The sequence below is a fragment of the Sphaeramia orbicularis genome, chromosome 6 (genome assembly GCF_902148855.1).
Source record: "Sphaeramia orbicularis chromosome 6, fSphaOr1.1, whole genome shotgun sequence".
NCBI lineage: Eukaryota > Metazoa > Chordata > Actinopteri > Kurtiformes > Apogonidae > Sphaeramia > Sphaeramia orbicularis.
The window spans coordinates 19,333,066-19,355,433 of NC_043962.1; the positions used below are offsets into that span (position 1 = coordinate 19,333,066).

The window sequence follows — 22,368 nt, forward strand, 5'->3', positions numbered from 1 at the left end:
CGTGACTAGTGTCCGCTGCGAGTTTCAGCGTCGTATCGACCGCTTTTGTATGTTTGGTTCATCGGCCCTGCAACAGCAACCGACCGATCTGGGTCCACAGTTCAGACCATAAACCAAAGGTGGCCTTGGGTGGAAGACCTATTCTCCTCCTGCTCTTCCACCTCTTCTTCTTTCTCCTCCTCCTTCTCCTCCTCCTCCTCCTCCTCCTGGGTACCTGGCTTCAGCACCGCGGACAGCTCCCCGCCTCCAGCCCGTGAACCGGCGCCTCTTTTCGGATGGTCACACACAAGTCACACCAGCAGGGAGACAGAGGCGCTCTGAGCACATGAGACACTCCAATATTGGATATATCCTCCCTTATCTTTCTCTCACATCACACCGGCGGATGTGACAAAGACTACTGACTATTCTGGGAGTCGAGAAAACAAGAAACACAATGATCTCTCGATATAAACCGGTAAGTGCCGTGGATGCGCCTCTTGGTCACTCATTAAAATCAATACTTTCGATTTTAACAATGAGATGCAGACGTAGCTTTCTGTTCATTCCCGGACATGCACAGTAGTAGTAGCAGATTGGACACTCATTGTAACCTGACCATCATGAAGTCTTTCTACCATGACAGAACATACAGGGAACCTCATTGTTGACTGAAAACACCACTGTTTTTACAACTGAAAGGCAAATGAAGGGCTTTCCAGTAATGCTTCAAGTCATTTTAAGTTATATTCAGTCAAAGGACCTCTGTGTGGAGTGTAATAGGGTCATACATCATCAGACTCACTTCTGGTGGTAAATTATAGCAGAGCAGAAGTGTGAAATATGTGATGCAGATCAGCAGCAGTGTTGTGCTGTAGAATAGTATCACAGTCAGATGGGGGATATTTTCCAAAGAAAAATGAAGCTGGAGTGCCCCTCCTTTTCTTTTTTTGAGTAGATCAAAGGGACACTGGCAGTACAAGATGACATTTACATATATAGATGCCACTAAATAATGTATGATTCTTTGGTGCTACATAATGACACGTGAGTCATTGTTTGCCTTTTACTCCCATAAACCAAATCATCCCTAAGCATTAACATCATACACACATTAATCCTGTTAAATTCAGCTGGCAGTTGTCTATATCTGTGGTTGTATTTAAAAGACATGCTGTCACCACATATCCCTGTCAGTATCTATTTGGAGCTGTAAATTTAATGGTTTGTGGAATGCATGGTTCCTCACCTCACCTCACTTTAAGCCCAATAGCTACAAACCTCAAAGGTAATCGACAGTGTCTGATGCTCCACTGGTTTGTTTTTTTTCTCTCTCTATGAGCCATTCTCTGTGTGGCTGCTCTTCCACTTATCTCCCAGCTCACATTGCCGCTCTATATTTTCCCCAGGCATTCTAGTGATGGACAATGCTGATCTCTGATGTAGGTCGTCAGAAAGATGTGCTCTGGCTAGTTATTCTGAGTGTTAAAGAGGATAATATATTAACCCATCAAGACCCTGTGCTACTTTTATGTCACTTCCCAAATGAATTTTTGTCTCAATTTAACCTTTCTTAAGTGATTTATCAGCATATTATTATAATATTATGCTAGGTATTTTGTGTTTTTTCCATGAAAATCTGATATTTTCCTGTATTTAATTTGCTGATATTGTGGATGTTCATAAAAGCTCAGATTAAAGTTGAGGGTTACTGAATCAGAAAAAGAGAAAACTGTAGAAAAAGTGCCATTTTCAGCAAAGACATCAACATCTGAATGTAAAACAAACGTCTACAACCACTGTCATTGATCCAACTCCATGGATTTTACTGGTGAATCAATGTTGTAGAAGATGACAGTGTTTCCAACTTCACTACGGAGCCTCTGAATATCCAAATGAGTCATATCTGATGGCCATGAAAAGATGAAAAACTGCAGTTTACACCAATTATTTACATCTATTGGTAGGTTTAGTTGTTCTGAAGTTATTAAACATTTTACATCAGTAGATGGTTTTGGTTGCCAGTAGCTGTTTGGGTCTTTAAGAGTTACACTGAGGCATCAAAAGTGACCATTTTTATGTTCAGAAGAATATTTACAACAACCACAAAGAAGATGAAATATCTGGTTCCTGAGCTATGCCAAATTCTGGTTGTTTATGTAAACTGTTGGTCCCGGAGGTATAAAAGGATTTCACTGCTCACTAATCTAGCAGAATGTTAGGACAGAACTGAAGTCTGTAAAACAGAGCAGCTGTGAACTCATCATCTTGAGTGAAATTAATGATATTTCTTCACTTTCAGCGAGCCCTGATCTCCTCTGTACATCGTTGTTTCCAAAATAACTCCTGCTTCTGCCAGATTTCAGAATAGCACATTTCAGCAGCCACTTAGAAGATGACAAAATGGTGTCAGTTTTTACTTTTTTTTCCAGCCTTTTTTTTATATACTGTTCTTTTCTGTATTTGCAGTCACAAACTAGGACTATCTACTGAACTGTAACTTTTCCTACTACCTAAAAATCCAAAAACTACCACAGTCACAGCGTTAGTTTCATCCTCTTCCTTTTGATTCTGCCTGAATTTTAATATTAAAGGGCTCATCTAGTATGTGTTATCCTCTCAATACTGTTAAATCACAGTGGACTGTAGTGCTCTTATAAGTCTGTCAGGGAAAAAAACCCCAGCATACACAACTCATACATCTCTAAGAGCTTTCCTTAATGGAGTTTTGAAAAAGGAATGTCAAACCATTTTCTATTATTAAATGGTAAAAATACTTCGAATGTTTGATTGAAGTTGCTTTTGGGTGACTTAAAATAGTACCTGCACTTCCATTTTAACAGCTTCAGAATCAGCTTCATGTGTCTTTTTGATGCTATATTTACATTATTATTGTTTCTTTGCTTTAACCTGATTATTTTCTTTCCTATACCACAGTTTGTATGTAAAAGGTCATTGTCTCTCCATTCCTCTCTGTATTTTAACTTTTCATAAAAGCCCATCTAGGGACCGGTGCTGCAAATTAGATTTTTCTATAAGCACTATGATGCATGCATAGGATTGCTGTGTTACAGTTGGTCTATGTCTTTTGTATTGGTCCCTATCAAATAAGCCAAATAAATAAATACATCTTTATTGAATTACTTTGTTATATCTCAACAGATGACCATGCTTGTAAACACTCGTGTAAACTGCTCATTACATTTAATCTTATCTCTGCTGTTCTGTTATGTGAGGGTCACTGTGGCATGGATTACACTGAACACAAATCATTTTAACTGAACTAAGAAAAGGGCATGCGACCGCCTGTCCCTGTTGGAAGGATTATTACCACATCTGCTCACATGTGACTGTGATCCCAGCTGCCATTGGCTCCTATGGGATTTTTTCCCATAGGATCCCACGCACAATACCTCCCTCGCAGGGCTTCATAAATATTTAATGTCAGTTTTTATATGTGTGCAGAATATTTAGCCAGCACCGCATATTTGTTCCTTATATTCTGTTAGCTGCACAACTAGTTAAGTGAGGTAGCAGCTGAATCAGCAGGAGGATTGCGTAATTCCTGAAACATGAGGTTGGAATTTAGATTAAAATGCTTGCTCATGCCTCATACACACCTTTATACGACGTTTTGTTTGTCATTCAGTGGTGGTCCCTCCTTCTCTCCTTCCTCTTTCCTCCCACTTCATCATTCATTCCTGCCCCCCCACCTCCCTACCTTCAGTGCTTCATTTTCCTGATCCTCCAGCTTGCTGTGCATTCTGCCCTCCCGCTCTCGTCTTCCAAGGTCGACTCTGAGCTCCCGTTTGCAAAGAGACAGGAATAGCAGGTGCACTGCAGAATGCTGCCGCTGCTCTAGCTGTGCACGTGTGTGAGTGTGTATGTATGAGTGATGTGAGCATTTCTGCATTCCACTGGAGTTGTGCAGCCGCTGTGCACAAGTGAAGCTTGAGTACTAAAGGATGTCTGCGGACTGCGGGCAGACGGGATGCAGATGTTTCTCACCAGAGCAGCCGGTGAAGCTGCTTAGACTGCCGGAGAGGAGACGGAGCCGCTGCTGCCGTCGCTGTACTGGACTGTGACTGCTTCTGACCCCTTCCTCCCTCCCTCCCTCTGTCTGTTTTTCTCCTCTTCCTCACTGGATCTGTTATTTGGGATCTGGAAGCGAGAAGGAGCAGGGAGGAGCTCACTTTGGGAATTAAAGGGATCTACAGAGGACACAGTTCCTTTTAAAAAGACAACATGCTCTGAGAGCCTCTCTGTTAAGCCTCTTTGTCTTTCCTCTGTCTCCGGTCCTTCACCTTCCTCCTCCTCCTTCTCCTCCCCCTCCTCTGGCCGGCTCCCTGCAGAGTCCCAGTTCCACCATGTCTTTGGCGTTCTGTGGGAACGAGAACAACTCGGCTGCCTACAACGTGGATGGGGGGGTTTTGAACAACGGCTGTTTTCTGGATGCGCTCAATGTGGTGCCACACGTCTTTCTCCTCTTCATCACCTTTCCCATCCTCTTCATTGGTGAGTGTCACTGGGACGTAGACTTCCCAATAACCCCACTACATCTTCCTGTACAAGCTATGTGTTTATATGTTCAGATCCCATGTTGTAACATCATATCATGAGGACAGTGTGAGAACACAACTTCACTGTCCTGTCTTTGTTCATTTAGTTTTCTTTGACACATGATTACTGAACTATTGAGGGACTTACTTTATTAAGAAATATTTCTCTAGAAACTTAAAACACATACATTTTTAGTTTCCATTATGGTCATATTTTAACAGTGACTGTCATTTCATTGTTTCTCATAAGAGTTTACTCGTCCTATAGCTATAATAATTGGTAAAATGCTTGTATTTCAACCACTTTTACATGTAAACATGTCCCTTATGATGAAATGCAGTGCACAGAGCCAAACTGGTATCATCCTGTTGGTATTAGGTTACACCTTTCTGGATGCTCGCCATTCTATTAGTGTCATCGTCAGTGTGTAACAGACAGGCACTGAGTCGCTGCACAGTCTGCTGCTTCATTCAAACATCCTCTGACATGTCAGCATGTGTGTGCATGCCACATGTCTGTGAGTGTTGGTTCTGAGGCAGTACATTTGTCACTTCACATGTGCACGCAAGGTATCAAAAGGGAAGGATAGTAAAAAGCATTGATTTATGAGAATGCATCACAGCGTTAGCTCATGTTTGTCCACTCATTTTGTACACATACTGTCATGCAGAATTTGTTTGTGGTGTGTAGATATTTTCTGGATGTCTTTGTGCCATTATTTTGAGTTTCTTTGTCTATGCTGTCACTGCATTTAACAGTCACTTTTTTATAATTATAAGTTGTCTCCTTTTGTTTTCACAAATGGCACCTGCAAAGATCTCACTCCTGCACTGAGTGTCTCTACACCTCTCAGTTTCTTTCCATTTATACCCTTGAAAAGGCTAATTTAAAGTGTGCTAACAAAGAGGCTGGAAGTGTAAACAGAAAGATACTCAAGAAAGATGTAGTGTGAGGTGGCTGTAATTAAATAAAAATCCAATAAACTGCACCCCAGTACTGCCACATGTCACCCTAAGGTAACAACTTCACCACCAAGGACAAACCTCAGGGGTGTTGAAGCTTTGCTGTTCACCTCGAGTAGCTGTATTCTGCTCTCCATTCTGCCCTGTAGCTGCACGATGAGAAACACTTTAGTGCTGTCCCTTGAGCTCAGCTTGTCAGATCAAGGCCACGAGTGTAAAAGGATGTTGAGGATGAATGAACTGTAGCAGATTAATAGGAAAAGAAAATATTACTGGCCATGGTTTGAAGATGTTAAAACACAGTTTGACAATTTTTTATAAATTTGCATAATGTTTGTTTACATTAAATACCAAATTAAATTACCTTTGTCATAGTTCTGCTAAATTTGTAATAGCCCCGGTTTGAAGATTTGGGTTGATGCTAAGTATTTTAGTTTGTGAAAGAGCAATAATGACAGGATACCACTGAGAGCCAGACTGATTTTATTAAAGTCTCAGGCCGGACTATTTTAGTGCTTTACAGAGATGAAATGAATGTTATGACAACGTTAACTGACACTGGCTGGCTGCCATTCTTCTTAATAGACCCCTCTTTGAAGTTTATCTATTATTTGTCATTCAGCCCAGCTATTAGTGTGATAGCACTCTGTTATGCAGCTCATGGTATTCACAGTTGCACTGGGTATAAAACTGCACTGAAAATTTTCCTCATGTTTACTTTCATTATGCTTGCTGAAAAACGATGCCTTTCAAACTCCATCTATTTTTAGATTCTGTCTTCAGAGGACTTGATTGTTCAGTGTTTCCTACTTACAGTCCTCACCAGGTTCTGAAGTTATTTTACTCCAATCTCTTGCATAAATCAGCTCATGACAGAGTCCATCAAGTGAAAATGGAGAAACAGTGTGTAAATTAAGTATGAACTTATTGCTTCCATATGAATTAAGATTGTAAGTAGCTATGCAAATGCTCTTGATTTATTAATATTTAGCAAATCTGACCACCTCTATAAAAGCAGATGTTTTTGCAGTTCACAGGTCTGAGGCATTCAGGTGTATGTTAAGTGAAGGAAAGACATCACTGAGTGTAGAGAATCCATTGTTGCTGCCCATCAGTCTAGGAAGGATGTTAAGGCCGTTTCTAATAGACAGACAGTTGCCAATCTTCCCTGGACTGAATGTACTATAAAATTCACCCCTACCTAGGACCATGCAATAGTCAAACTGTACTCAAATTCATAGTAGTACAACTAGAAAAACACTGAAAAAGTATGGCTTGTTTGGGGAAAACCTCTAGTCTTAAAAGAACATGGCACATGGCTTGGGTTTGCAAATTTGCATCTGACCAAACTACAGCATTTGTGGAATAATGTCATTTAGACAGACAAGACTAAAGTGGAGATGTTTGGCAGTAGTACACAGTACATTCAGTAAAAACCAAACACAGCATATCAGCACAAATACCTCGTAGGAGATGGGAGGATTTGGGTTTGTTTTGCAGCTATAAGACCTTGGCACCTCAAAGTCATCCATAAACTCCTCTGTGTACCAGAGTACTCCAGAGTCAAATGTGAGACCATCTGTCTGACCGCTAAAACTTGGCTGAACACGCAGTGATACAGCAGGACAGTGTTCCCAAGCATCCAAGTCAATTTAAATGAAACAGCTGAAAAAGAAAAGAATCATGTCATCAGTCAATGTTTAGACTTCAACTCTATTAAAATGCTGTGGCGAGACTGCAAGACAACTGTACATAAACAAATGCCCACAAACCTCAATGAACTGAAGCATTGTTGTAAAGAAAAGTAACTCCAAAGTCCTCCACAACAATTTGAGAGACTGATAAAGGTTATACTAAAAAAAGATTACTTCAAGGTATTGCTGCTGAAGGTTGTTCTACAAACTTTGACCCACATGCCCCTTTTATACAGCACTTCTGTTATGGGAATATTTCACCTTTATTCCACAACGACGTCTGTGTAAACAAAATGGTGGGATCATTTGACCCCACCTCTGTCACAGCTTTGTAATTCCTCTGGAGGTAGTAACAGAGCCGTGATAAAGGTGGAACCATGATTCCAAAATGCTATGTAAAAGGAACACCTCTGGTTCCGCAACCAAGGTGACGGGGTATTTAAAAATGAGTGCAGGCCATGTACAGGAAAACAAACAAACGAACTCGACCAGAAGGATGCCAAACTGGGGAGACGCCAAGATCCATCAGTTGTTGTCACTTTGGGTGGAGGACTCTATCCATGCTAACATTTGTGGAATGGTGAAACCTCTCGAGAGGTTAGCAACATCGCTATGCTTGGAGTATTTCCAATGCGGAAGTTATACGTCACACTATTGAGGACTTGCAGGTGACGTCACTGGTCATGTGATAGTTGTTTACACCACCATATTGGTAGGCACACTATCTGGATCCAGAAAGTCAGAGCTGTTGCTTTATATAGTGTTTTTCTTTGGACTCATGTTTGCGTGTTTTGCTATTTGCGATTATGTCTGCTTGTGATAAAGGCACCATACATGAGTTTCAATGTTTACTAACAACAGGGACTCGGAGGCAAAAACACGAGTACCAGCTACCAGCTGGCTCACATCAGCCGCGTACACCTCCAGGCTCTGCCCCGGAACTCGTGAATGAACCGATATGTTAGCTGTAAAACGGTCCATTAACTGTCTCTGTCCAAAAGCCGATCCCATCTTCTCTTTCTCGGCCGTATAATTTGACTTGACCACATCGGGAAGGCTGTCCCATAGTAGAAAAGCAGACTTGCACAGACGGGTGGGGAGTATTCTCACCACCTCCCCGCTGTACTCAGCGGTGTTGCCCGCCGTAGTTCCGACTGACACTTCCAGCTGCCTCACCCAGCTGAGGAAACTCTGGCTGCCATCGCCGGCAAAGGGAGCAGGTAGATCCACTATCACTCTCTCTCTCTATAGGGTGATAGGCCAGGGGAAGCCCTCCTAGTAGGTTTAAAGGGGTCTTCATCGCCGCACCACATGATGACAATTCTTTTTTTCCACGCCGCTAAGCGCAACAGGCACACAGGCTAACAATACTGAGAAGCTACGCTAACTGCAGTAATAACTATAAACAGCAGTCGGCAGAACAGAACCACCGCTGCCACCAGTGGAACCCAGCGGTCTGTCTGCCTAACTTATACTTGGTGAAAGCTAAGTAATAAATGGCACACAGGAGTTTAGCAGGTCCATCGTTTAACGTGTTGTACGATCCAAGGAAAGCTTGCCTACCAATATGGCGTCGTAAAAAGAAAACCACGTGATCATGTGACGTATGTGCAAAACCTCAATACGCTGTGCTGTGTCACCGCCCCTTTGATTACGGAATGCAGGTCTGCTGTGTAAAAGTCCAGCCTGTCTCACCTCTCTTACTCCTTTGGCTTGACTGTGGAAATTGGTCAATGGTGGAAAAAAGGTGGGATCACCATCTCACCTTTTTTCCGGGATCTCTGTGTAAATGTGGCCATAGAGCATACTTATTTTTTCAGACACTGCTTCTCCATTTTGGCTTCACTTGTGTTCAATAAATGACACAGTGGAATTGGTTGTGTGTTGTTTCACACAGAGAGGTTAGATCTACATAATTTTACATCCTGTTAATGACCTTTTTTTATTATTATTATTTGTGTTATTATTACATCCCATTACATAAAACCATAGAATTATACTTTTTTTCATGGCTGCATACATGAACTGAACTGAGATGTAATGTGGCGTCTATTTACAACCCTGACCTTTAAAAACAATCTGTTTCCTTCTTCTGTGTGAGGCTGGGGCAGCCAGAGTTCAAAAGTCCACATCCACCACAGCACGTGGCTACACTTCCCTGGCCACAACCTGCGCTGGCTCCTCACCTTCGTCCTGCTCTTCATCCTCGTCTGTGAGATTGCAGAAGGCATCGTCTCTGATGGGTATGGTAGCACTGTTTGATCAAAAAAAAGTATTCAAAATCTCTCTGACGGGACATTTTAGAGACAATTTGACAGATTAGTGTTGCTGAATGACCCATATTTTTACTTTTAAATTCATTTTTGCTTCAGTTGGACCATAAGGGATTATCCAAAACAAGGAGCTACTTTATATTGAAATAAATGTTGGAATAGCAATCAATTAAATTTCGCTCTCTGACAGGACATTACTGTGTTTTGACCCTGTTCTATATTTCAGTTGTATCTTATTACAGAGACTGAGACATGCATCTGTACATTATAATATATCATGGTAATCTTGCTAAAATAACACACCTACCTGTGACCTAAGACTTTTGCACAGAACTTTACCATTACACAAACTGAACCTAGACAGCATCTAAGCGCTCCTGGAAAAAATACTACCTGGTGTAACAGTGATATCTGGTGGTGCTTTATCATTTTTTGTTTTTTCATCATGTGTCTCCTGTTTCTTTACAGGTTCAGTCAGTCCCTCCATCTGCACCTGTACATGCCTGCAGGTCTGGCCTTCATGGCTGGGATTACATCGATTGTCTATTATCATAACATTGAAACCTCTAACTTCCCCAAGCTACTATTAGGTACGGTATTCTTTATATTCTTTGTTACATTCTAGGCCTTTGAGACAATTTAGAGTCTGGACATTAACACTTATATTGCATCGGCCACTACAACACTGTCATAGACAACTACAGAGATCTTTAGTTACCGATTGTGCTTTTTGGATCTCCACTATGGAAGTCAGGTTAATCCAAAAGACACAACATTCCTGTAGGTGTGTTAGTGTTTGAAGATGTAATTCAAGTGTTTGCTTTTCACTCTTTTATCTAGGTAGAAACATCCCCTAAGGATAAATCAGATTAACCTATATGATCATAACTCTCTAAGATTTGACATGTGATGCTGTGTTAGCATTTTAAACTGTATGATACTGCTAAAGTAAGCAGAGGAAAAAGGTCAGAACCAGCATTAAAATATTAATAATGTTCTCAATGCCTATGAGGTACTGGCTGTTTTCTTCCTTTACTTTTTCTTGGTGATAAATTAGCTTATTTTGGACTTTTAGATGTAGAACTCTCTGTAGAACTGTTCTGTGGAACTCTGAAAGATTGAACCCAGTGCGGCTATGAGACATGTGCCTTCCCCCTGGTGCTTTATGATGATACATTACTGATGGTAAAGCCTAGATTAACTAAATGATGAAACAGAAAACCAAGCCTTGTTGACTCACTGAACTGTAAAGCCATATAATTACGGATGAATTGTCCATTACATTACGGCAGAGCGGTTGAAGGCAATATCATTTAGTGTCTATTGCTCTTCTAGTACATGGATATTTAACAGCCCCTCACATTAATACCTGAAATATCAACATTGTTTTGATTTGTTTCAACAAGATGGTTTAACCAGTAGGTTTCTGCCTTGTGATCATTATTTTTTAGCTTTGTCAGCATCTTTCTTATACTCCATGTATGCAGTTTCTCCATTGTGTCTTTTCAAATATTTGTACCTCCTCAGGCATCATTAACTCATCCATGTGCGGAATTTGGTGATTTACTTGCCACTCCTATCGGGCCATTGAACTGTATTCATCTTTAACATCTTCATATCACATTCAGGCTTCTCAGGAAGTGACTGCGGTGTGCAGTTCGTTATTCACTGCAATTCATCTTCTTAATTGAGGCTCTGCCATTGACCCACGTACTGCTTCTGTTATTATGATAGAGATAGTCTTCATTATGAAGATATAATCACCGTGAATTATCTTAGGATCTTGAGGGCGGAGATCGGGGTCAAGGAGGGCATAGAAAAGGCAGAGCTGGAGGAAGATACTCTAAGTGAATGCAGCAGACCTCACAGTTTTTTGTTTGGAAAGTTCTCTACGTAACTGAAAGAAGAAAAAAATTGGGAAAAAAAGTGGAATAATTGGACTATATTTACACAAAATCAATAGACTGACTGTTGCTACCCCGGCACAGTGTTTTCTTTTGTACTTATTTGTGCTCTCGTTTGTCTGTTTTTTTTTTGGTTGGTTTGTTTGTTTTTTGGGTCTCTTTTGTTTCTCTTTTTTTTTGTTTACCGTTACAATATAGTCAATAAAAAGAAAGAAGAAAAAATTCAATTCTGTCCTGACAGAACATTCAATGGACAACAAACAACAGCTGAGTCATACTTACATGTAGTAAAACAAATAATAGGATTTGACTGGTGTGTTAGTGAGAAAACTGATGTTATTACTGTCCAGCCCTGGTGTAATCTGTCTGCTGAAGGACACACTCAGGTGACTCTTATGTTTGCCTTGTCTCTTGATTTACTGTGTCTGTCTGATCTCTGTTAAATCCCCTCAGCCCTGTTGATCTACTGGGTTCTGGCCTTTATTATGAAGACCATCAAGTTTGCCAAGTACACCGAGCATGGCATCGGCCCCCGGCAGCTCCGCTACTGCATCACTGGACTGCTGGTGCTGCTTTACGGGCTCCTACTCACTGTGGAGATCAATGTCATTCAAGGCAGGGTGAGTGTGTCTCTGTGCTTTCTACACACACACACACACACACTTGACCTGATAGGAAAATTAATTTTAGTTAAAATCTAGAAGCTTAGGGCAGCTCTCAAATGAGAATTAGTCTGGAATGTCTCAGTTAATTTTCAATTTCCAAATGGTGTTTTCATTATACACAGACAAAGATGCCTCTGGATGCCACTGAATGGACCTATAACAAATGAGTGCAGCAAAAAGTGTGATAGTTGGGTCATTTGGTAAATTAAACCAAGCAAATCCTGTCAGAAGTATTGCAGACACTCAGTGTTATCAACATAGTCTGAAACGAGTGCATTGTTTATTCTTCCCACAAAATGAACTGTTCAATGGTTTTTATCTATATACTGGATGGCACTTTAATTTTGTTATACATGTTACAATGACGGCATATTCTATTCTATTCTATTCTATTCTATTCTATTCTATTCTATTCTATTCTATTCTATTCTATGCAACATGCACACATATAAATGTGACAAATCAAGGTCATCTCACTAGAACATTGATTTCTGAAGTTTTCCTTGGTAAAACAAATTTGCATCGTTCAAATTTCCTATTTTATTTCAACAAGTTTTCATTCCTGTTCCAAACTTTGCTCATCTGTTACCAGGTTTTACAGTAAACACATATACTCACACCTTATTTACCCTGAGCTTTATATCACAGTAGCTAATGCAGCTACTGTTGTATTTTTTTCTTTAATGGGATGGTAGTCTTGCATTATTCATCCTCTGTGCTTTGGATTTACACGAGTATCATTTAGTATGGAGTGCTGTATGTCACTAATTACACAATCGTCTCGTGGGACAACATTATAAAGCGTGAAGGTCATAGTAACCCACACATTTGATGCGAATCTTTGAAAAACAAATTTACATCATTCAAATTTCATATTTTATTTAACAAGTTTTAATTTCTGTTTTAATGAACTGTCTAATGGTTTTTAATCTATATACTGGATGGCATTTAAATTTTGTTATACATGTTATAATGACAGTAAAGAATATTCTATTCTATTCTATTCTATTCTATTCTATTCTATTCTATTCTATTCTATTCTATTCATATAAACAGCAGCTATCATGGTTGTTACAAAGGTGCCTCAACATTTGTATTAAAAACTTGTATCAGATAAACACTGGAAAAGTATATGTCAGGCAGATGCATCTGGTTTTCAGGCAACTCTTATTTTATATTCAGTCAAATAAATTCAATGATCACGTTATGTCAGACTTCACCATTTTCTCCCAAACAAAGCCAAAGCCACTGGACAGAAAGAAGTAAATGGAAGAACTAAAACTTTAATCCACAATGCCACAGGTCAGGTGTGCTCAGCTTTATGAAAGCTGCCCAAGGCTGTTATGTGTCTGATATTTGGTTCATAAGGTGTGTGTTACATTAATCCCATTTTCAGCGTCGACTGCTGATCAGTCAATATAGTTTTCCCCAGACTTACTCCCAAACAAACTAACTCATTCGAGAAGGGAACGGCCATCTGTTACTCTACGATTGTTTCTAAAGCTCTGTTATCACACAAACACAAGCTGATCATGGCAGTGTCTCTCCATGATTTAGTGTGTGACATTTTCAACCATCCTGACCTATTTGAACATGATTTAGAAAATGTCAGACCGTTTTCTTTTTTCTCCTTAGTATGTGAAGGCTGTCTCTGTTAACTCCTGCACATCTTTTATTGAATCTGTTTTTCCTGAATAAACGGCAAAAGAGATGCTTTTCCCATCATGCCCTGCAATTTTCTATTCATGCAGCTCATGCTCTATCTATCACTGCTATGACGCTTTTAAACTCTGACAGCAGCCGTTTTAGTCATTTTACATGAGATTTTTTTTTAATGTTAGCAGAACCAATGGGGTCTGTTAGTCTTTTAGTCTGCATTGGTATTTATTGATTATTTATTGTCGATTATTTAACCCTTTCATGCGTACTGGTCACTATAGTGGACAGCTATTCTACAGCTGTTCTCTTGTATATCCATGGGTTTTGTTGTTTTAGTTCCATATCAGCCAACACAGTGGATGCTTATACATTATCCCATGCAATGACATTCATACTGCTACTGTAACTATGCTGTTCTTTTTTTTTTTTTTTTTTGCATATTATCTCCATGAAGTGAAAAATAACTAGTATTAGAGTATGATAAAATGTGACAAAACATCTGATTAGCAGCATTAAAAATGTTTGTATTGCATAGTTTTCCATATCACTTTCTGATATTAGTTTTTAAATACATGTTTCTTTGCTTCAAAATTTAAATGCTGAGTGGAAATTTTTGTAACTCCTTATAACAAAACAAAACAAAACAAAAAAAAACTGATCGTATTGTGTTTTTTCATGCCTATAAAGGAATAAAAGCACTCAGGAAAAATATCTTGGCTAAGGTTCCCATAATTCATGCATGAAAGGGTTAAATGCATTTATTCATTGTTGCTTGCAATGATCTTGTATTTGTACACTGATTTATTTATGTTTGTCTCATTGCACTTTGGATGTGGGCCGATGTCTGTGGTAAGCTGCAAATAAATTGCCCATATGAGATAAATAAAGTTGTCTGAATCTGAATCTAGAGTATTTTTATTTAAATATTTTCTTTTGCTGAAATCCAGCAGTGGTTATTACATATTTTGAAGAATTTGTAGAACAAGTATCTAATCAGGTTTTTGTTTCATAAGATCAAAATTTGTTTTGACCAAGCATTGGTGAAAAAATGTAGTTTTAACTGACTGCCATTAGCCCCCTGAAAAAAGAAGGAAGCTAATCCTGTTTATTGTGACACATTCTAATAAATGATACACTATGTGATGTAATTTTTAAAATATATTGCGCTTTTAATGAATTTAATTGGTGCATTATTGATATTAATGACAAACCATGAAAAGCAGAATATTTCAGGACCCATTATATCAAAGAATGTTCCCTGTTTATAATTAGTCCTTAACCTACTTTCCTCACAGCAAAAAGGTAGCCATTGTTCATCCATGCTGCACAGACAAAGGCATTATTGATTCTTTTATACCTCTGGGATTAAATGTCACCTTAAACCACCTAAGAAATCGCTATTGGAGAGCCATTGGCCTTTTACATATTTATGAAGATTCTTCCTCTAAAAACAGGAGCACTGACCCAAATCCACCCAGTGATGACCCATAACTGGTGGCTAGTTCGAAGGTCTTGCTCAGGGGACATAATCATTTGAGAAAGCATATTATTGGATTTAAAATCTATGCAGCATGAGTTACCAAAGTTTCATTTTCTGAGAAATTAACATAAAGAATACTCTTTTTTTGTCATAATTGCATCAGATACTCCCATATAGGTGACATAAAACAACAATAAAGTATCCAGTTTTATTTCAAGCTGCAGTCATATAACCATGTTCACACACACAATGACAATGAGAGTAGAGCATCTGTGATATGGTGAAGTTTTTCTAATATGCAGCTGTTAGCATTGTGGAATTCAATAACATGTAATTAATCCACCCTATCTCTGTGCACCTATAATTAAAGCAAGTGATTAGTGCATACAAGTGCCATGTTCACTGTGCTTTAGCTCTTCTGTGCACTAGGTATGGAATGTAAATTATTATTATTATCACTGTACATATTGCCATAGAATTGGTGTTTCTGTTCCACTGAATGTCTCATTAGTGGGTGTATGTTTTAGTTCTCTGTGTGATTCCTTCTGTCTTTCAGATCACCACTGGTTGGTCATAATTAAGTCAGTGTCATTCAACCTTGGGGTCAGGACCCCACGTGGGGTCACCTGGAATTCAAATGGGGTTGGCTGAAATTTCTAGTAATTGATAAAAATAATAATAAAAAAAACTTACTAATAAAAAATATATGTTGAGTTGAGAGAGACAATCACAATACATAACAGACATGACAAACTGTGACGCTGAAACTGAAGCACTGTGGTATTGTTTATCTTTCAAATGTTCATTGTGGTCGGTTTCAGATGCTGCAGCTCTTTCATAATTCATAGTTTGAGTTCTTGTTTGTTCAGTATTAATTGTCAGTCTTATAAATCCAAGCTGGACTGACTGTACATATCTTGACCAAGGAAAATAAAATTCTCACTTTGTGCAGTAATCTACACCTGGATTTTCTGCCTCCGCCCATAATATTATACATTATATAGCCTAAATGTCATCTAAAATCAAAATTTATTTGCAACATAGCATAGCAAACTATTACTTGATTAAAAACAAATTATTTTAGCAAAAAAAAAAAAAAGTCTCCGTTTTGAATGTTTGGGGTCGCCAAAAATTTGTGATGTTAAAAAGAGGGCGCGAGCCAAAAAAGGTTGGGAACCACTGAATTAAGTCTTTTTTTTGTTTGTTTTCTTGCAGCGCTACATGTGTTTTGCCAACCCGACAGAAGTCAAACCTCCTGAGGACCTCCAGGACCTGGGTGTGCGGTTCCTTCAGCCATTTGTCAACCTGTTGTCTAAAGCCACTTACTGGTGGATGAATACATTCATTACCTCCGCTCACAGACGGCCCATTGACCTCAAGGTCATTGGCAAACTCCCCATTGCAATGAGAGCGCTCACCAACTACATAAAACTGCGCAAAGCTTTTGAAGATCAAAAGGTTAGTTTTTCATTTACTGGTGGTACCAGCTGAACTTGAATTTACGATCATTTGAATCCAAGACATGAAAGTACAACAAACATAGAGGGATAAGAGGAAGTATAAATAATTCTCCACTTCTTTATGTATGTTGGTCCCACGCTGATCTCTCAAGATCAAAGATATTGTATTTGATATGGTGAAAATCAAAAGGGTCACACTCTTTCTTGCATCATTGCATATACTGTAGCAGATGGTATCAGAAAATAGATGCTAGTGTTAGTTCTAGGGATTTTTATGGTATATTCACCCTGCTGGTCTTAATGGTCAATTCTGATTTTTTTAAACTGAAATCTGATTTTCTTGCATGGTCATTCACATTATAATTCAAATGTGACTGCCATCAGACTCATATGTGAACAGTCTGTGGTCCTGACATGACCCCGCATATAGAAGGTATAATATCACACACAGTGCAATGTGTTTGGAGTAAATATAGATGTTGCCAGGTCCTGCCTCCTCCAGCGCAGAATTGTGATGTCAATTGCAATTCAGTGACGTAGAAGTCAGATGAAGTGTAACATAATAGTTTAGACTGAAGTCGTATTGGAAAACATCAGATATGTATCCGATTTAGGACCACATATGAAAGTGCACTGCAAAAATCCAAATCTTATTAAGTGAATATTTCTCATCTCTTGTCAAAATATCTCATCACACATAAAATAAGACATTATCACCTAAAGAGAAACTTTTCAGTGAGATATAAGAACTTATTTTTAGACAATAGATCTGGAAAATCTTATTTTAAGAAATCTTACCAAGATAATTTTCACTTGTTCCATTAGCATATTTTGTGATTAATTTAAGACTTTTTTTTTTTTGCTTAATTCAAGGTCAAGTTCAAGATCTATTGTCTGAAAATAAGTTCTTATATCTCACTGAAAAGTTACTCTTTAGGTGATTTTGTCTTGTTTTAAGTTTGATGACATATTTTGACTTGAAATGAGATAAATACACTTGGTAAGATTTCGATTTTTCCCAGTGTGGCCTGGGTAGGGCGTCCCATTTTTGGGACTTCTTTTCTGATCAAGCTCTTAATTTGACTTGTAAATCTCTTATATATTACTAACTCCCCCAAAAAATCTCGGCCCAATCTGTAAAGTTATAGACACCCCCCCCCCCCCCCCCCCCTCCAACCACCATCTTTAGGGTGCCCATCAGCCGAGTGCAGAAAACCCATTTTTCAATGGAAAATCATGCATTTGTCATTTAGTTATGCCATATTTGCTCATGCAAATGTCATATTAGAGGTTTTGGGGGATGCTACTGCCATTTATGAAGGTCTCAAATCATGTACAGGTCAAGGTCACATGATTTTAGACAAGGTCAAGGTCATTTGACACTGAAAAATGGGTAAAATCATACGTTTTTGCTGATTTCTTTATTGCCTAGTCTTATTTCAAAGATGTGCACTCAGGGCTTTCACTGGAGAACATTTGATCCTAGATTACCCATCTGGTACCCTCCCTTTTCTTCAGTTCAGCAGGTACCAGGTTTCTTTTTCCAGAGAAGGGTGGGTGGCTGTAGCTCAGTTGGTAGAGCCCAGTGACCCAGGGGTCAGCGGTTTGAGTCCTGGCTCTGACTGTCCACATGTCAAAGTGTCCTGGGGCAAGACACTGAAGCCTAAATTGCTGTGTCTGGCCTGGGTCTGATTTGGAAAACCTGGATTTGTGCTGTTTAGACTGTCATGAAAAAGTCAGTTTTGGACCACTTTTACCTGCAGTGTGAACGTAACACTAGATTTTTCAAAAGACAGTTTGTAGTGTTTGATAGTTTTTGGTGTTAATTGACCAAAACATCCATAATTACCCTCGAGTAGGTTGTCTAAGAGGAAGCAAGACCTCATTCCACTTCTCTGGACTCTGGAGAAAATGTACTCCTTGACACAGATTTAGCAGATGTTTCGTGATACCCATTTCAAATCAGAATCTGTCTGAAGTGAGTCTACTGTTCTGCTCTGTCGACACAGTAGCTCAGAGTAGTGTCTTCTCTTTTCAGGTCATATATATTTCATTTTAGTCTTTTATTTTGGACTGAGAGGAGAGGACGTTTTTCCCTTCTGCTTTCAGCTTCTGCAGCTTTGCATGCATAAATGATTCTTAATGTTATTTAAACAAGACCGCATGTGCAAACAGGATCAGAAAATAGGAGCAAGCTGCTGTGTGTTTCTGAAGACAGTGATTATCACCAAGGGATCAACAAGGATCTTCCCTTGCACACTAATAAGATTTTAAGTGTTTATGTAAGAGATTAAAGTGCAACATTTTGGCTTCTTATAGCCCCCACTTCATTTTATTTGGAGCTCATCTGTCAGTTAGAATGTCATAATAAATCTGTGATCATTATATTTAATTGTATAAAGCAATGTGGGAGTTTTATTTCTCATGAAAAAAACAGTTTACGAGAAGGAATTTTGCAAGAACAGTGCGTATGTTATGTGATTCAGTCCTGACTGAAGTGGGACCATTACACTGAATTTTGGATGTCACTGACACGATTAGTCAGTAGTGTAACACTGAAATTTCATGTTACTCTAAATCCTATATGTCCCTTTTTTTTTTTTTTTTTTTTTTTTTTTACATCACATTGAGATTGTGAGCTGTACGGTACTAAAAGAACTGCACTGCTGTATATTCTACTGTAGAGGAGCCTTGGTGCATGGATTTTCTCCTACTATTCAATCACATGTTGGTGAGATGAACTGGAAACTCTAAATTGACTATGTTTTGTTGATGCGTGGTCTGTAATAAGATTAGAGATGTTTCTAGGAAATTGCCTTGGCTGTCACATGAGAATAGGCATGCATGAATGGATCAATGGATGATTGCATGTACCCAACAAGTGTCTCTGGTGGTAGACCAGGTTGATGATGACTTGAGGAATGGATGGCTTAGCCGCTTGCGCCAACAATGAACTCAATTACTCCTGGTGTATGTGCACAGACTGTTCAGGTGAAGCATAGAATATGAAAACTGCTTGAGTGATTAAGGTCACCATCTTAATTATTTCCCTTTTGTATGCTCATATAGTCGCTGAAAAAATTATTAGACCATCACAAGTCATCAGAAACAATGGTTATGCAATCAAGTACTAACTCCTGGGTGTATCATGTGACTGAAACAGACAGAAAAGAAAACATGGAATGCATAAAAGCACTGTTTTTGTCAGTACAATGCCATAGATATTAATGTAAGAACTTAAGTGATTTGGGTTATTATCAATAAAACCATGCAAAATAGCTAGATATCAGCTCTTAAATTTAACTCTTACGAGCAATTTTTGATGTTATCATTATATTTGTCCAAACAAATGGACCTTTAGCTGTACCAGGCATTAAAATGAACAAGAAATTAAAGAAAACAAGGGTGGTCTAATCATTTTTTCCACAACTGTTTTCCATTATTCTCCTTTATAGCTGCTGTAATTTATGGCCATAAATTGAATTGAAATTTTTGACTGAGGCAAGCTTCCACCTATATAAAAAAAACATTCTTGTCTTTTGCACATTATATATCCAGTCCCATCCAATTTTATGTATAACTACTTTAAAACAACATAGATGGCCAAAGTGCTGTATGCAAATAAAACACATAAAAGAGTTATAAACACATAAACCAAATATAAAACTGTAGAAAAACAATAAAAACACAATAAAACCACAAAAAAACTCCAATAAAACTGAGTTAAAAGCCAAAGAGAAAAAATATGTCATCCATTCCCAGAGATATAGTAGGAAGAATACTAAATGTTTATATATCCTAATAAATGTACTTTTAAAATTGAATCTAGAATTAAAGATGAGCATAAATTCCGTTTTATACATTTGGAGAAAAAAAAAAAAGCTAGTTAAATATCTTTGTTTGGTCCCATTTCTAATATATTCTCTTAGTAAGACATGCATAAAACAAAGAAGTGATTTATCAAACCTATGTCTCTTTGAAATGGCTGTTTTAACCTCCTAATAATTTGACAAGAACAGTAAAAATGGTTATGAATGTGTGTATTTAGCCTGTTTTACTGTATAGAGAAGGTATATTGTAGATTAGGTAATAACTGCTTGTCACTGAAGATGGTCAATTGAAAATTTGAGCTGTACTTCTTTATACTGTACCAGGAGTGAAAGCTCATCAAAGTTAGTTCTTAAAAAAAAAACAAAACATGAAGAACATTAACTCTTTAAAACCTGACATGTCATCGCTGACACACCCTGCGCATATGCAGTTTAAATGGCTGTAACTCTATTACTTTTTGTGGAATTGGAAAACTTCCAACGGTTCCCAAAACCCGAGACATTGCACTTTATAGGTTTTATCTGGTCATTACGGTAATTTCACTCATGCCTGTACTAGAAGCTGGAGAAAAAGCCGTATTACCAGTATTATAACATGCAGTTAACTGTGAATAATTGCTAGACTTTGAAAGATCTAGAAAAAAAATTCTCCGGAAAAATGTCAAAACAGACTCACTCGGAGCATATTTTATAACCTTTTAGTTTGTTAAAATAAGAAAAAAGTCCATGCGGATCATTTTAAGCTTAGGGTTTAAAGGGTTAAATTCCAGCTCATCATTTTATGTAATACAGTGAGATTCTGCACCTTCTGTTTTTTTCCACTTTGGTTGACATGAATCCATTGATGTCTTTAGATCTTTTGTAACCATTCCAAACTGGGAATTGTTCTTTATTATTTTCTCCATTCCTCTTTCTTCTCCTTTTTTTCCTCTTCATCTCACTTTTTGGAGCACGTGTCAGGGGTTAGAGGTCAAGGGCTTCCTCTGCAGGGTCATTGTTTTCCAGTGTTTGGAAGGTCACAGTAATCCGTCACTGCTGCATGTGTGTCCGGTGTGAACGCAACCCCACTTCCTTCCGGCAGGAGTGAGGGATGAGAGAGATTGAGATATCCCAGCGGAGAGGTGGGGGTGGCGGGGCACATTGAGGAGAGCAGGGAGGCATCGGGTCATTACCATTCTACTGTGAACGAAGCGACATCCGACCCCTGTGGGGGTGAAGGCACTTTATGGGAAGCTAGTTTCACTGTGCCTGTGTGAGAATGAAACGTCCCCTTTGCTTTTTGTTTGAGCCTGAGGAGACAGACAGCTGGAAAGTAGTGTGTGTGTGTGTGTGTAAGTGTTTGTTTGTGTGTGTGTGTGTGTGTGTGTGTGTGTGTGTGTGTGTGTGTGTGTGACGTGCATGCTGACATGTGTCATATGAGTTACAAAATGAGCTCAAACGGAAAGAAGACACATGATAATGGTCACGTCTGTTCTCACAACTCGCAGTGACTCAGTGACGTTCACAGACACAAACACAGAAAATGTTCTGGGAGTGTTTACTGCACAATAACAGCCCAGATGTTTTCCTCTCATCACTGTGAACCGAGTCACTTCAGCCATGTAGGCAATTATGTTGTTTTTAAATCCAATATACAGTGTATTGAACATCAAAGATAGATAGATAGATAGATAGATAGATAGATAGATAGATAGATAGATAGATAGATAGATAGATAGATAGATAGATAGATAGATAGATAGATAGATAGATAGATAGATAGATAGATAGATAGACAGATAGATAGATAGAAACAAACATCAGACTCCCAAGAACCAAAACAAAACAAGACAGAAAATAGAAAAAAAACAAGACAGAAAATAGAAAAAAAGGAAAACCCCTCAAATTATGGAATGGACCTAA

At 38.6% G+C, this 22,368-nt stretch overlaps 1 protein-coding gene across 2 annotated transcripts in view; it reads left to right on the forward strand.

Annotated features, from left to right (window-relative positions):
- Positions 1-22,368, forward strand: part of abcc8 (ATP-binding cassette, sub-family C (CFTR/MRP), member 8) — a 103,669-nt gene continuing 81,301 nt past the window's right edge. The window contains exons 1-6 of one of the 2 annotated variants that reach the window (XM_030135902.1): positions 1-457; positions 4,332-4,494; positions 9,297-9,438; positions 9,937-10,058; positions 11,826-11,992; positions 16,392-16,634. In XM_030135902.1, the coding sequence (XP_029991762.1) occupies positions 437-457; positions 4,332-4,494; positions 9,297-9,438; positions 9,937-10,058; positions 11,826-11,992; positions 16,392-16,634 (858 nt within the window). In that variant the 5' untranslated portion in view covers positions 1-436. The remainder of the gene's footprint in view (positions 458-4,331; positions 4,495-9,296; positions 9,439-9,936; positions 10,059-11,825; positions 11,993-16,391; positions 16,635-22,368) is intronic. The other variant, XM_030135903.1, reaches the window with a different exon arrangement.